The sequence below is a fragment of the Leuresthes tenuis genome, unplaced genomic scaffold (assembly GCF_036924035.1).
Source record: "Leuresthes tenuis unplaced genomic scaffold, fLeuTen1.0.hap1 SCAF_4, whole genome shotgun sequence".
NCBI classification, from domain to species: Eukaryota; Metazoa; Chordata; class Actinopteri; order Atheriniformes; family Atherinopsidae; genus Leuresthes; species Leuresthes tenuis.
Window position 1 is genome coordinate 25,601,711 of NW_027325358.1, and position 16,101 is coordinate 25,617,811.

At 39.2% G+C, this 16,101-nt stretch overlaps 4 protein-coding genes across 4 annotated transcripts; all 4 read left to right on the plus strand.

The window, feature by feature from the left end:
* Nucleotides 1-1,550: 1,550 nt before the first annotated feature.
* Nucleotides 1,551-3,174, plus strand: LOC140304680 (uncharacterized). The gene has a single exon (XM_072383421.1). It carries the CDS (start codon nt 1,618-1,620, stop codon nt 2,242-2,244), a length of 627 nt encoding a protein of 208 aa, XP_072239522.1. The 5' UTR covers nt 1,551-1,617; the 3' UTR covers nt 2,245-3,174.
* A 3,622-nt stretch (nt 3,175-6,796) lies between these two features.
* On the plus strand, nt 6,797-7,644 carry LOC140304683 (uncharacterized). The gene has a single exon (XM_072383424.1). The coding sequence runs from the start codon at nt 6,898-6,900 to the stop codon at nt 7,513-7,515; it is 618 nt and encodes a 205-aa protein (XP_072239525.1). The 5' UTR covers nt 6,797-6,897; the 3' UTR covers nt 7,516-7,644.
* A 3,367-nt stretch (nt 7,645-11,011) lies between these two features.
* Nucleotides 11,012-12,763, plus strand: LOC140304681 (uncharacterized). The gene has a single exon (XM_072383422.1). The coding sequence runs from the start codon at nt 11,029-11,031 to the stop codon at nt 11,650-11,652; it is 624 nt and encodes a 207-aa protein (XP_072239523.1). The 5' UTR covers nt 11,012-11,028; the 3' UTR covers nt 11,653-12,763.
* Nucleotides 12,764-12,969: 206 nt separating this feature from the next.
* LOC140304682 (uncharacterized) lies at nt 12,970-14,237 on the plus strand. Its single transcript, XM_072383423.1, has one exon. The coding sequence runs from the start codon at nt 13,028-13,030 to the stop codon at nt 13,643-13,645; it is 618 nt and encodes a 205-aa protein (XP_072239524.1). The 5' UTR covers nt 12,970-13,027; the 3' UTR covers nt 13,646-14,237.
* Nucleotides 14,238-16,101: the final 1,864 nt, after the last annotated feature.

The following is a 16,101-nucleotide window of genomic DNA, read 5'->3' on the forward strand; positions in this document are numbered from 1 at the left end:
GCAAAAATGGATAAGTCGAGGCTTCAAAATTCTTGTCTACAAACCAATGGATAGTGTCACTGTGGCCCCACATACATTTTTCACACAGGCAATGATATCACCTCTTTTTTTACGGCTTCATAAGTTTTTACTGGTAGTTTTCAAAAACCTGTGTCATTTCATAAGCACAGCAGCGGCTGGTTTGGTAGGGTTTCTGCCCTCTGGTGTTGACATGGTTGCATTGTGGAGTTTTAAGAGCCACAGAAGAAACTGTTATTCTCACCGTTACCTCCAAAATCTTACAGTCTGACAGTTTTACTGATTTTTATTGGCTCATGTTATTTTGTTTGTGCTAAAGCTTTAATTCAGCAAAGTCTTTGCTCAAGAGCAGTACCTCACAAACAGAAGGAAAGCTATGTTTTTTAATTTAAAGAAGCAAGTTTCATGTGAAAATCAAATAAAATTCCAATCATTCTGAGACAGTTGTGCTGTATACCACACAATCCCATATTGTTGCAATGGAAAAACTGTATTTGAAAGACAAGCCTCATCAAACAGGATTTATAGATGTGCCTCAGACTCATTGTATTAACTAAAGAGAAAGAAAACTGATTCTTGCTGCTTTTATTTCAAATCTCAACGACTGATAATGTGTGTAGGTTTTTTTCAGTGAACTTTAACCACAAGTAAGACAAAATCAACAAGTGTGCAGTTCCCAAAACATTCCATGTCACAATCACAGAATTCCAATTACCATTCCGTGGAATGGTGTCTGCGAGCCAATCTGGTCCTCTGATCGGCAAGGAGCTGGTCCAGCCTTTAGATCTAGAAGGTCCCCGTCTTTTGGCAGGAAAGTGGGCTTTACATGTGGGCAGTCTGACTGTTCCTGGAGCAGTTTTATGAAGAAACAGTTCCTATATGAGATGTCTAGCAATAGGGCTGAAAAACTACCATCTATAATCCTTACTCATTAATGATAAAAATTTAAATTTGATTACAAGAAAGTGAACCCCAAGGAAGAGATTAAAAAAATCAATCGCAATCAATTTGACTGTTAAATTAGCAGCAAATATTTGCATGAATGCTGTATTTGTTGCAAATCCTGAATCTTCCTTCCAAATTTCAAACTATTCCTGTGGAAAATAAACAGAAATTGCAGAAATGTCAAAAATTGCATAAATTCAAAAGTAAAGAAAATATTTGGAGAAAGCGACAGGATTCCCCAAGTCTCATCAACTTAATAACTTAACGACAAAACTGCTCTGAAATGTGGGTGAACTGGTATTGACTGACTTTACAAGTGAATCACTCCTATTTATACGTATTTACTCCGATATAAATAGTGAATTGCACATTTCCAGAATTTCAAAGTACAAAGCGTATAACTGTATGTTTATGTGTGTGTCTGAATTTAAAATAATGTGACTAATATGCAGCATTACCATGGGATCACAGGCAAGACAGAGCCAGCCAGTAAATATCCAATGCAAACAATACGTAATCCATTACTGAAGGCGGTCCTTCATTTCTGTCCTCATGCGTGGGGGATTGTCTCCTTTGCCATTTTAAACATTGTGAAACTTTTGTTTGTTATACAACTATAAAATTAGATAATCCTCTTCAGCAGACACATCTTTGATGAGACATCACAGAGCAACTGAGATACATGATCCAGCCACAATCCAACAAAGATACAGAGACATGCTTGCTGTATTTGTCACCGTTCTCTCTCTGACGTCTGTCGGCCATTCGGCTCCCCTGGCCTGTGAAAAGTTGGTTCGGCCCTTGGTTCAGCTTGATCTTCATAATTTGGTGGGAAGATGGGCATTAGTTTCAGGCAGTATGAAACATGATGCAGATAATCTGTCAAAAAGAGACAGTGTTACTATTGATTTCTACAACTCTTCATACACCCAAATCAACAATTTTGGTGACGAATGCCGGTATCATCCACGCAACTTTTCAGTGGAAGGCCAGAACTTGAAGGTGACAGAGAGCACCTTCAACTTAACCGTGACTTTCTTTCACACAGACTGTGCAGACTGTGCACTGTTTACTCTGAATTTGGAGAGCCCTCATTTCAATTCAGAGGATTTCATCTTGCTCAGCAAGAGGAGACAGCTGGAGCAGAGGGAGATGGAGGAGTTCAGAGCTCAGGTGGAGTGTCTGAACATGCCTCCACCTGTTGTTATGGACCCTAGCAAGGATCTTTGTCCAGAGCAGAAGACCAGCGATCCAGAAGATCAAACTGAAAAGAAAGCATAGGCCGAAGGACTGAATGGTGAAAAGCCTGGTGAAAAGAGTTTCTTGTCAGTATTAGTGGATAAACACTTGTTATCATTATTTGTCATTATTGATAGTGCAGAAAAACTGATTTAATAAATCTTCTCTGTCATGTTACCAAGCAGACTATTCCTAAATGTAACCTGTGAGGAAAGATAATTTTCTGAAAACAAAGTTTCTAATTCTGAACAAAATTGACTTTGAGCTTAAATTGTTTGAGGAGAATTTGCTTCTCAGCTCATTTAAAGTTATTTGCTTATTCTAATTTTTATATTATGCAATTTGTTAATGAGTAATCTTTCAGACAAAGGGATCATCTTTGATCATCTGCAGGATGATAAACTGAAAATCTCTTTGCTTGGAGTTTGGTGTCCTCTGGTATTCAGTAGAAAGGAATATATTTCAGTTTGTCATCCACATTCTTAAGAACCGATTTTTGTTTTAAAAGTACCAAATAGATTTTCAATTTGACTTTACTGCATGTGCTTGAGACCAATGAGCCCGCACTGAACTTCAAATTGTAAATCTGTATAAATTATAATGACAAGACAGTTTCAGTTAGAGACAAAAGTTCAGAAACAAATACCTCAGCTGCAGCAGCAGATAAAAAAAAAGAAATAAAGGAAATAAGAGTGCAATAAACCAAAATGCCATCGTCTGTATATTTTTCAAATACAGACAATGATATGTTATCTTTGTGATGCTTTTTGCTTCATATGAACTTATATTTTCTTTGTCCTCGTCAAGTTTTTGTGTGTTTTTTTAAAATTCTTGTTAAACAAATGTGTGTCGTATGAAATTATTAAAGACACTAGCAGACTACCGCTTTATTTCGCAATAAATTTGATGCCTTAATGTTTCATTATCTGAATATATCATTTGCACACCTGTAATTAAAATGATTGAACACTGTGGAAGTTTTCAGAAATGTTTGTCATTTCATAATGAATTAGCAGATTTAGCAGAGACTCACCAGTGCTACCATATGTGTACAGCCTAACAGTTTTACTGATTTTCATAGCTTCATGTTGTTTTTTGGGGCTAAAGCTTTCATTCAGTAAAGTCTCTTTCCATGCCATTACCTCACCATCGATTATGTGATATATAACAATATATCTTAAATGAAAGAAGCAATTTTCATGGGATAAGCTTGACATGTTACATTGACACACCAAATCAAACAGTTTTTTTTCTTATGTTCTCAAACTTACCAGGTTAACTGAAAAAAAAGAAAATTAGCCGTCACTGATTATATTTGCAGTTCACCGACTTTTAGTGTGGGTGGTTCAGACAAAGTCAACAAGTGACACCGTGAACAATCAATAGCCAAAGAGTTCCTAAAACACTTTATTTCACAACCACAGATTGCACATGAAAAAAATAACGGGATTGCAAACCAAATGCTTGTGAAATCACCTTAAAACCAGACAGATCTCTTCATCTGCCACAGAGGCTGTTCAGACACCACACAGTACAGCAGTGACTGCCTTCAAACACAACAAAATGATTGTTGCAGCCTGTGCCGTCACTCTTGTCTGTTTGGTGTCCGTGGGCCACTCAGCTTCTCTGGCCTGCGAGGAGTTGGTCCGCTCTTTAGACCAACTAGATCCTCGTCATTTAGAAGGAAAGTGGGCTTTAGTTGCGGGCAGTCTGAGTCACCCGCCGTTCCTGGAGCGATTCAAACAAAGAGACAGTGCCTCTGTGAACTTCTTCAGCAACACCAGTGACAACAACATTTCCTACACTCGCAGCATACGTCTAGAAGACAAGTGCCAGTACAGTTCCTACAACATCTCCCTGGTAGGCAGTGGCTTCACCTTCGATGGGACAGATAAAAGCAACCTGAGTGCAAGCTTTGTCCATACATCGTGCCATGACTGCATGCTGATGCGTATGACTGTGGACTCGGGCGCGAGGCAGCATTTTTACCTGTTCAGCAAGAGGAGACAGCTGGAGCAGAGGGAGATGGAGGAGTTCAGAGCTCAGGTGGAGTGTCTGAACATGCCTCCACCTGTTGTGATGGATCCTACCAAGGATCTTTGTCCAGAGCAGAAGACCAGCGATTCAGAAGATCAAACTGAAAAGACAGCATAGTTACCGAAGGAACAAATGGTGAAACGCCTGATGGAGTTGACTGTCATTTTAAGTGGAGTAAGAATTCAGAAAAACATATTATGAAGTTACTGACATATATCTCAGAATGTTGAAAGTGTCCAAAACAATGTACTGGAATTCGGCATTCTGAACTTTTAACTTCTCTCTGAATAGAAATAAATGTGCTCTGAAGCAACTTTTATGAGGTCAGTTTGTTTTTCAGCTCGCTTCCAGATAATTTGATGCATTATATTAATCACATACAGTAACTTCTCTCAGATGTGCTGTAGTGTGCATAACTGAATGGCATAAAGATCAAAAGCTGTAGAGAATGTGTCCTCTATTATGGAGTTAATTTGCAAGTGAAAATCACTTTGGAAAGACTTTGGTGCCTTCTGGTATCCAGAAGTAAGAGAAAGATTTGAACTTGTCAGAAGCATTATTGTGAAATTAATACAAAATGGGTTTTGATTTCTCTGGTGCTGCATGGGCTTGAGACAGGTTAGCTTGCACCAGATTTGAAATAAAAAAATTAGTTTGTTAAAACAAACAGAGGGACATAAAGGTGGAACAGAACAAATCAGTAAAATATCAACTTGTAGTTCATTTGGTCCACTAAAAGGTTGAGAGAATAACACGTCTCCAGTGTCAGAAATGTTGGAAGGCTGTGTAAAATGGAAACAAGAAGAGGGTTTAATGATTTTCAAACCATCTCAGCCCTTTGGTTTGGCTTGCATTTTACATGTCTTCTGGCTATTACGGGTTAGGAGTAACAGATAACTATAAAAAACAGATATTAGTTTTGAACATGAAGCAAAAATGATGTCCACACATAAGGACACTCGGTCTGATAACCAATATTGTGATGCTCACGTTTGTGGACGCCAGGTCGCAGGAGATTAATTGAATATACTACAAATATCGAATGTGTTCATTTTTAACTTAAGGCTGGTAACACATCACAAAAAAGTTGAGACAGAGTTAACTAAAGACTTTAAAAGTTGTCACGCTGTCAGTAGATTTCATATCATTACAATAATTATAGAATCCAAGGGAACATCTGTCAGCAGAGACATTGGCTTCAGACCCTGAGGCAGCACTGCATCAAAAACAAACAGCAACACACTACAACAACTCATCATCCAACTGAAACAATCTTTTTTTTTTCATATTCTTAAGTACGGCTTATAATTCCATTCTGTAAAGCACTGCCTGTGCAAGCAGCAAGAGGGAAATGGGGCTCATATAAGCGTTTCCACATCTGAGCTGACATCATTGTCAAGTATACAGTTTAACAAGCCACAAAGTCTGGATAAGGTATGGCGAGGCAGCTAAATGCTGTGCTGTCAACCATAGGCCTTCATGAAACATGAAACCTTGTAGCACAACAACATTTTACTGAAAGAATTTCTGGTTGGATTTAGACAAAAAAGAAAATAACTTCACTACAAGATGAAACCAATTATAGTTTGAGCTAAAATACATTCTCTTCAAACACAACCGTCATCTACCCGGATGCCATTTCACAGGTTGCCGTGGATACACATGAAGACAACATGTTCCAATAAAGCGTTGTCATTTGTTGGCTTTAGGCTGTAAAATCACTGGTGGTGTCATTTGGTCAGGGTAAGAAATCTAAGCTACATGCTCAGTGATAGAAGTTGGGTCATGGTTGGGGCTGAAGAGAAGAAAGAAAGCATTATTTTTACAATAAGACACGGACATCATGTCACACCACCTTCACCCTTCACAAACAGTTGTACAACCACTAGAAGTTGTGTGTTCTCTGAAGGTGTTTGTTGTCTGTATCTGCCAGCATGCACATATGCCGCGTTTTGGGGAGTCTTTTCAGACTTACTTGGTTCAAACCATTGGCAGCAGCTTGAAAAACATCAAACAAGCAACTCATTTAACTCCAGAATCTGACTGATTCAGTTACTACAAGACATGTACAAATGCCTGGGCCATCATCACTTGCCAGCAGGCAAAATAACCAGTTACAGCTCAGCATCCCTCCAGCTGTTCCAACATCTGTTTGAAAGAGGCAGTCAAATTTCACCAAGTACAGACCATGAATTTTCCCACTGATTCAACATACTCCAACTCTAAAAAAATGGGGGGGGGTGTTTGCTATTGATTAAAACTTTGTTTTACGCACCACTTACATTACAGTGAGCATGGTGGTGGTATGAAGAATTTCACTTTATTTTTCCTCTCAAAACCTAACCTAAATGTGCAACTTTTATTTACAGATTGAAAGTGCTTTTTCTTCTTTACTTATTGATGACTTGAGTAACAGTTTATTTGCATTTGAGTCCCCACAGTGCTGTCACAGTAAAAAAAACAACAACAAAGCAGCCGGTTGATGTCCAAATGTTCAACTGATTGAGCAACTCTGCTTTCTGGGATTTTCAGAATTGTGAAACGACGAGTTTCGAAAAAAGTATATACTCGGAAAGGCGTGCAAGGTTTTCAAAATCTGAAACTGAGGCTTTGTATGATTACTCTGGCAGCATCGAGAGAAAAATTCAACGGTAAATTATGATTTTAACCATCAGAGTCATGTTGGCTGTGTCTGCCATGGTTCTCCTCTGCTTGATGTCTCTCAGTCATTCTGCTCCCCTGGCCTGTGAGGACTTGGTCCAGCCTTTGAATCAACTTGATCGACATCATTTGGAGGGTAGGCGGGCTATGGTTGCCGGCAGTCTGAGCCACCTGCCATTCATTGAGCGACTGAGACTTAGAAATAGTGCCACAGCTACATTCTCCAGCATCACCAATGAAACCAGCATCTCCTTCCGTCGTAGCAGCATGAATTCAGAAAACAAGTGCCACTATGCCTCTTACAACATCTCCCTGGAGGGCAGCAGCTTCAGCTTTGATAATGGCAGCGTCACCACTACCTTCATCCACACATCCTGTCACGACTGCATACTGCTGAGCTTCGATGTAGAATCTGGAAAGAGGCAGCACTTTTATTTGTTCAGCAGGCGGAGGCAGCTGGAACAGGAGGAGATCGAGGAGTTCAGAGCTCAGGTGGAGTGTCTGAATCTGCCCCCACCTGTTGTGATGGATCCTACCAAAAAGCTGTGTCCTGAACAGACCACAAGTGATCCATCCGTTCAAACCGAAGAAAAAGCTGAGGCACAGAAGGACTAAAAGATGAAGACTAAAACTGATATTCGTTCAGTCACAGATGTGTTGAAGTGAAAAATACAAATGAGATGAGATGAATTATCTTTTTTTAAGACTGAACCTTTATAGAATATAATGTTTTAGCGTCTTTGATGGGATTTCTTTGTATTGACTTAAGTTTCAAATCCCTAAAACTTTGAAGATAATCTAAATATAAATCACGTATGTCAGTGTTTCATTCACATCCACAAAGAAAGCTATGGGAGGTTTTAACCTGATAGAAAGTTATTTGGAGCTTGGATCAGTGATTTGGAACTCATTTTAAATTATTTAAAAAGGTTTAGGTTTTCCTGTCTTTCAGTATGTTATATTCTGTAGTGTTTTTTTTTTTTAATTTTTTTGCACATGTGATAAATTACTGCTTTCCACACCAGAGACAGTTATTCTCTCACCCAGAAGGAACCGCTCCTTCATCATACCTGTCAAGTGTACAGTCTCAGAAAAACGTGTTTCATTCTGAATGGAACTTCTTCTGGCGTCAAAGACCCATGTGATAAAATTACAGACCTGTTGAGTATGATTTAATGTTTTTTCAAACATGTACAGAGCAAAAAGGAGATACATATAGTCCCAAACATGTCACTTTACATGATTAGAGACTGTATCTCCGTGGTCACACATAGTGACACTGCAGTCTCTTATCTAAACATTGTTACCCCAACTGATGGATAAATTGAAAATAACAGGATTTTACTTGATGATAAAATGTAAAAAATTGACTGTATGATCCCATTTGTGGTCACCTTTGATCACATTTCGCTGTTTTTCGCAGATGTTGGGTCAGTAAATGTTTACACAGAATGCAGAGAAAAGCAGCCACTCTTATCAAAACCCAGTTACAGAGCATGCCTTTGTTTCACAGGGAGAAATGGGACTCTGCTCCCCAGATTTGGAGGTATTATGAAATCACAGATTTTTAAAACAACTATAAAAACAGCTGGACTGCTTTAACTCTCTCATTTTCGCCTTGACACCACACCGACAGCATATAGTTCATATTCCAAAAACATGTTGGCGCTGTATGTTCTTGCTCTAATCTGCTGGGTGTCTGTGACCCATTCAGCTCCTCTGTCTTGTGAAAACTTGCTCCAGCCTTTGGATAAGCTGGAATTTCGTGATCTGAAGGGCGGATTTAGTTTAGTTTCAGCCAGCTTCAGTGATCCAGCAAACCTGGAAAAGCTTAAGGAACGAGACAGTTCCAATATTTTCTTTGCCAATCACAGCGACACCTCCACGGTGTCTTTTACGCTCATAATCAGTTTTGATGACACCTGTCAGTATATGCGGTCCAACATCACACTGCAAAGCAGCGGCTTCACCTTTGCTCAGTCCAACGCTACTATGACTTTGCTCCAAACCTCATGTCCAGACTGCGCTGTGATACGGTTCTACGACAACTCTGACAAACCGGTGCGTTTCTACCTGTTCAGCAGGAGAAGGGAAGTGGAGCCAAAAGAGATGGAGGAGTTCAAAGCCCAGGCAGAGTGTCTCAACATGTCTGTGCCTATTGTGATGGATCCTACCAAGGAGCTTTGCCCAGAAGAGACATCAAGTGATTCAGCTGCTGCAACTGAAGAGACAACAGAGGGACAAAAGGCCTAAGAGACTGCTGCTTATCGTATATTGTTACAAAGGGTAATAAATGAAAGAAAATGACCGTAAGAAAATGCTAAATTGTGCTGTTTGCTGCAGCTTCAGTTAATAATGTACATTCAGTGGATAACAATCAGTACAAGATGTTACTCTTAAAACAGCCCTAATCATGCAGGTCTGGATGGGATCCATTTAGGTAAAGGATTTTGTGACTTAATGTTGTTATACAACCAAAAACACTTGCAGAAGCAAGCAAGCCAACTTACTATGACTCAGAGAAAAGAATGATCTGATACACTGTTTCAAATGAAAATCAAGAAAATCTCAGTTTCTTTGATTCAGACTTTAAAAAGCATCATTCCCTTGACAAACCATGCAGAATGAAATGAATAAGTGTCTGTCCATGAAAATATGTGTTTGAAATGTTTATGCCTGTGCTTCTGTAATTGATTTTATGCTATTTTTGATTAATAATACAGAAAATGTGCAAATGATCATGTGTTTGTCCTCATTTTCAACTAGCATTGGTACCAAATTGCAATGTGTATGTTTGTTGTATCCCATCTTACATGAATTTCCAGTGAGTTGTACTGAACATGTACAATATCTAAACAACATTCTTTGCATATCATGAGATGATATGATATCAAAACATGCATATTTGCAATTTCTAACTTTCTCCAATGGTAACAAAATGTACATAAAAGTTTACTTTGGAGTCTATAAGAAGTTGTTAAACTAGTTGTTTTAATTAAAAGACTTGTGATTCTTAAAGCACATTATATACACAAACAAATATATACATATAAATATATATGTGTGTGTGTAGATGTAGACATTTTCCAGTCACATCTTAAAAGTGTTTTTTAATTTTCTATAAACTAACCTGGATCAAGAAATGTTCATTAACAAATCCAAACACTCTGCGAGGTGAAGCCAACAAGAAAGGGCCATAAAAGGCAGAACCACAAGCGGCAAATAGGGACAAACTAAGTCAGTAGATTTTTCTGCAAGCCATTACAGTTTAATTCGGTCAATTCAGCCCTTTTGATCAGTGTGTTGGCAGTCCTCCTGAAAATAACCATCTCATAAAGGAATATATATACAGCCACAAAGATTTCTCTGCAACTTTTTTTTGCCTAAATAAGGTCACTTCTTTCTCCAAAAAGACCAAGATGGTGAAATCTGAACCCGAGCCATGTTTTTATGTTATTTTTAGTGTGTTTCTCAGCAAAAAACATAGTAAAAACATTCGTTGTAATAAATCATGTTACAATGCACCTTTCATCGGAGTCTTTGTGTGTCGGACACATTGAAATATACCCCACCTGTTCAGATGATACTGAATTATTTTCATGTTGTATGTTGCTGCTCTGCGCGTTTGTAGTCATCACCAGGCGCATCCCTGCCTACTGTGCAGAGGGCTGAGAAAGGCTGAAAGTTTTCAGAAAGGTTGCCGGTGTGAATACAAACATGGAGCCGCAGCAAAGCATACGCCACACACACACACTCCCAGTATGAACCCTGCCTAAGAAGTGCTGTTTGAGTGTGTGTGTGTGGGTATCTGGGTCCTCCCTTCCTGCACCATCGTCACTGACATAAAGTATCTATCAACTGTAGCTGTAAATCTGAACTAAATCTGGTGGCCTTCAGTGCAGCTCCGTGTGTCTGGTTACCCATCCAACTCAAATAGAAGGCTTCATGTCGAAAGACCAATGTTCCAGTGCAAATATTGATCATTCCCAACTAATCAGACAAACGGCACAATATCAAAGCGCACAGATGGTTAATGGATAATTAAATTTTACATATTGTGTTGTAACACTTTAGTTTTCAGAGCCAAGCTGTATTATAAAACAGGCTACGTTTTTCAGGAGAATAAAGATGAATGGGAAATCCTCTCATGAAAGCATGATTTTATCATACAGAAACATGTTCGTTGTGTTGTCTGTCACTCTCCTTCTTTTGCTGCCTGCCGGTCAGTCAAGCCCTCTGACCTGCAAAGAGTTACTTCAGCCTTTGGATCAGCTGGATCCTCACCATGTGGCGGGAAGATGGGATTTAGTTGCAGGCAGTTTGAGTGATCCAGCACTGCTGGAGTTCTTCAAAGAGAGAGACAGCTCCAGCATTTACTTCTCCAATGCAACCGCAACCTCCAACATTTCCTATTCGACCTTTGTTCATATTGATGGAAAGTGCCACGACCGCACTTACAACATCTCACTGGAAGTCAGCACCATCGTCTTTGATGTGCGCCATCAGATAAACCTCACTTTGACCATGATTCATACACCTTGTGCAGATTGTGTGGTGATGCGTTTTGACAATGAGTCAAAAAAGGCGGAGCGCTTGTGGCTTTTCAGCAGGAGAAGAGAGGTGGAGACAAAGGAATTGGAGGAATTCAGAGCTCAAGTGGAGTGTCTAAACATGCTTCCACCTGCAGTGATGGATCCCAACAAGGAGCTTTGTGAACTGGGCATTCGCACTGAAGACAATGAACAGGCTTGAGACATTTTCAAATGGTTCTGTGCTTGAATTTTGCGTTGATTATCCTTAAAATCTTATCTCGGCTCAAGAAATGAACAAATTCATATTTTGTGCAAAGATGAATGCTGCAAAAGTTGATGAACATAATGAATAACACCGTGCTCTGTCTACATAAAACAGCAATTAAAAAACACTGAACAACACTGGAGTAATAACCATTCGCAACAACTGCATGGGGGGAGTATTGCAACATCTTAGTTTTTCTTTGAGCTTAATTAAAGTTTGTTTTTTCCTTTTTTGTTGTTTTTATTTTGCATGAAAATAATTCCTTCATGACTTAGACAGTCTTAGACACACCCCTCCACTTTTGTCTCATTTAGTATAAATGGATCTTTGCAAATGTAAGACGTCCCTCATCTCCTGCAACTCTGCTCAAACACCAGTGAAGTGTGAAGTTGTATATTCAGTGTTTCAGAATGTTTTAAATGGATTGAGTGGTACAGATCTGCAGTACATGGTTGATATTTCTCAACATGTTTTCTTTGTACTAATACTGTAAACACAAGGCTGTTTTGGACATGGGGTTGTTCACCGCAAGCTGGTCCAAAAGTTAAAGGCTGCATACTGCTTCATCCATACATACAATAGCAGAGGATCAAGAACAATTGGTTTTTACCTTAATTCTTACAGAATATTGCACTTGTCCTTTGCACTTTGCTCATTTACAAAGGTGGCGCGATAATAAGCACATCTTGCCAATCCTGAACAGTCAGAGCCTTCAAAATGACGGTGACTTCATTCTGTCTTCATTCTGTCTCATTCTTAGTCATTACTTGCTGTAATACTATGTCAACACGGATTAAATGTTTTCTCGTAGGGAGTATTTATTCCAAAGTAATTCATTCTTTCCATTTTTAATCTGGAGCTTTTAACAAGAATGTGTACATAATAATAAAAGCATCTCCAAAGCCTTTCTCTCAGTTCATGACATTTTCGTTTTTTAACCAGTGAAGGCCAGAAGGTTCACAGCAGTCAGAGGTCATTGCCTGAATGTGGTATGTGCAACAAGTGCCCTTTTGAAAACTATTGATTCCTGTGCAAATACTCTTTATTCACAGAATTTACAAGATTCCCAGAAAAAATTCAGAATGAAAAAAGCACAAATGAATCATCAAACTAACCAACTTTCCAGCTTACCTTGATTGCCTAATTATGGAATCCCCATTTTCTGAAGATAAGAGATAAATATCTCTTATGCCATGTCATGTGTTGCAACAGTGGGATTTCTTGATGCCAGCTGCACTATAAAAACAGACATTCCTCCTAACTGACTTCCAGGTTCAGTGAAATTCAACAGCTTAAACCACAGCATTAAACACAACACAGAATTAGTTAAATGTCTGCCTGCAGAGAAATGTTTGCTGTCTGTGTTACTGCTGTCTTCTGTTTGTTGTCTGTGAGCCATTCAACTCCTCTGGTCTGTGAAAAACTGGTCCACCCTCTGGATTCACTGGCTCCTCATCATTTAAATGGTAGATGGGCTTTAGTTGCAGGCAGTCTCAGCGATGTACCATCCATGAAGGCTCTGGGACTAAGAGACAGCATCACCATGTACTTCTCCAACTCCAGTGACACTTCCACTTTTTCTTACACCCAGATCAACCGCTTTGGTGAGGAGTGTCAGCACCTGCCCTACAACATCTCAGTGGAAGGCAGCACCTTCACCTTTGATGTGGGCAATCGCTTCAATCTCACCGGAGCCTTTCTCCAGACATCCTGTACAGATTGTCTGGTGATGAAGTGGATTGTGGAGTCAAAGCGGAGGCATTCTGTTGACTTGTACCTGCTCAGCAGGAGGAGGGAGGTGGAGCCAAGGGAGATGGAGGAGTTCAGAGCTCAGCTGAGGTGTTATCAGCTGCCTGAGCCTGTTGCGATGGATCCGACCAAAGAGCTTTGTCCAGAACGGACTGGGACCCAATCAACAGCAGCTTCAGCTCAGACTGAGGAGGCGTGAGATCAGAAAGCATGAACGGCACTTTTATATTATATTCAGTTACACAGGATGTAAAAGATTATCACACTGTTGTGGTGAGAGCTTTGCACAGACCACATTCTTCATGTCCTTGATAGTTTATTGCACAGTATATCTTGACTTTTACTGGAATTGCCATTTAGGTATTTTTTCTATCATGGAGCCACAGTGCCAGCCCAGAAGAGAATGGTCTGGTGGGATTCATTTCAGAGAGTTTGTTGGTATTTCGTTTTCATTATAGAAACAGAACAAATACATTGCTGTTTAGCAAAAAAGAGCTGTGTTGCCACCATGATGACATTTTCAACGTTTCTCCAGGTATACTTTGTGTAGTTTGACACCTTCAAACATGCATTTGTTTGCCTATAACGTCTCAGTTTTGTTAGCAATGCTTGGGATATCAACTGCTATCTTTTGCAAATGTGCAGTTATTTGGCATTCACCTATACTACAGTATGTTGTACAGCACTTAAAAGCATAACATTGTTCTTACATGAAATGTTGCTTAGTCATACATGGCACCCATGTCAGTTCAGTCCTGTGTTATCTGGTGGCTTATGCTCTCAGATGTTAAAAAATGAATAAATGAAAAAATGACTTATGATAATGAGTCGGTTTGCTGAATTTTTGACCGTACCTGAACTTGATTGTACCCATGTTTTACCACATTTTGTTACTTGAGCTATATTAAAAAGACACTTGTTTTGACAACAAATGTACATTTGTTTCTTTGATGGAATAAGTTAAGAGAACCAAAGGTTAAGAAAATCTATGACCAAAAGAGACCAAATACCAACAACAAAATCAACCGTATCAATAACAAGCAACAATTAGCAAAGCTTATTCAAAGTAATCAGGGACATCAGGGTGTTTCATGTCTTGTCTAGTAAAAAGGACCTGATTTAAGGCGATCAGAATACAAAAAAAGCAGCAATATGTCCCTGTTCTGTATTTTCACAAATCAGAAAAAGGTTTCACAAATCTCAAACAAGGTTTTTATTAATCTACAGCCTCTTTAGAATAATTCCATCCAGATTTGAGCAGTGTAACTATTTCACTTTCCATGCAGGACCTAGTTTAGGACGATCAAAATGCAAAAAAATGCAGTGAAATGGCCCTTTATGCCCATCCCTTTAATTCCCGAATCGGAAGCTGTGAATCGGATGCCAACTTCAGCGTCGTGACCTGGTTCAAGGTGATCAGAATACAAAAAAAGCAGTAATATGTCCCTGTTGTGCATTTTCACAAATCAGAAAAAGGTTTCACAAATCTCAAACAAGGTTTTAATTAATCTACAGCCTCTTTAGAATAATTCCATCCAGATTTGAGGAGTGTAACTATTTTAGTTTCCATGCAGGACCTAGTTTAGGACGATCAAAATGCAAAAAAATGCAGTGAAATGGCCCTTTATGCCCATCCCTTTAATTCGCGAATCGGAAGCTGTGAATCGGATGCCAACTTCAATGTCGTTGCTTCAAATTAATTGTTTAAGTTTCATTGCGCCTCTGTTTTTTAAGAGCGTCTTTTATTGAAATCCGCCTCAATAGGAGAGCGTGGGCTTATTTTGTTATCGTTTCATAGCGTTTCTGTTTTCCTGCTGAGTTGGGGCGATTTATGTTTGTAACTTTCATAGCTGCGCTCGTCCTCCGCCAAAGTTACTGAGGAGAGCCAACCCAGACTGGGTTGGGAGAGCGCTTAGGATTTTCTCAGCCCATTACTTTGCTCTGTGAGGAGATCCTCATCCTGCCTTGCTGTGCTCTGTTTAAAAATAAACCTCTTTGAATCTGAACTGACCCTGCATCTTTGTCCTGAGTCCTGAGGTCCCTGACACTCCCCTGGAAAAAAACAACAACTATGAAATCCCCTCATTTGGAGGATGTTCTTTCATTTTTTTTTTTTTTTGAGTGAATGAATAAATAAAAGAGACTGAACAAACAAAGAAAAAACTAACTTAATAAGCCAAATAAATGACATAAAACTAATGTAAAAGCTGATAATTCTACCCAAAAAAGCTTTTTTTTTGGTCCCAGCAAATCAGAGGCTCATGGAAACTTGACTTGAGGTTTGATTTTAAAAACTAAAACCAAACCATGAATTAAATCGTGAAAACAAAAAGGAAAATTAAATTACAGAACAAACCCAAAGGAGAAAATCACACTAGCGATGAATAGAACTACAGGGGATTACAAAGTAGGATTAACGGCAAGGAGCTGACAATAGCGTATAAGGTGGGATGGCTTATTTGGTGAGTAACAAAGACAGGGCACAGGTGATTAGGTCATGAGAGGAACCCGAGGACACCTGAGATAGTGATAAATAAACTAAGCAACTAACCAGAACAAGGACTTAAACTCAGAAGAATGCTGAGTTAAGGCATAGACCATGAGCGAACCAAGGATGAACCAACAAAACCGGAACTTAGGAAACTCAATACACTA

Bases quoted from the DNA above. Each gene is read 5' to 3' on its own strand.
- LOC140304680 (XM_072383421.1), top strand. From the start codon at position 1,618: ATGAGACATCACAGAGCAACTGAGATACATGATCCAGCCACAATCCAA.
- LOC140304683 (XM_072383424.1), top strand. From the start codon at position 6,898: ATGATTTTAACCATCAGAGTCATGTTGGCTGTGTCTGCCATGGTTCTC.
- LOC140304681 (XM_072383422.1), top strand. From the start codon at position 11,029: ATGAATGGGAAATCCTCTCATGAAAGCATGATTTTATCATACAGAAAC.
- LOC140304682 (XM_072383423.1), top strand. From the start codon at position 13,028: ATGTCTGCCTGCAGAGAAATGTTTGCTGTCTGTGTTACTGCTGTCTTC.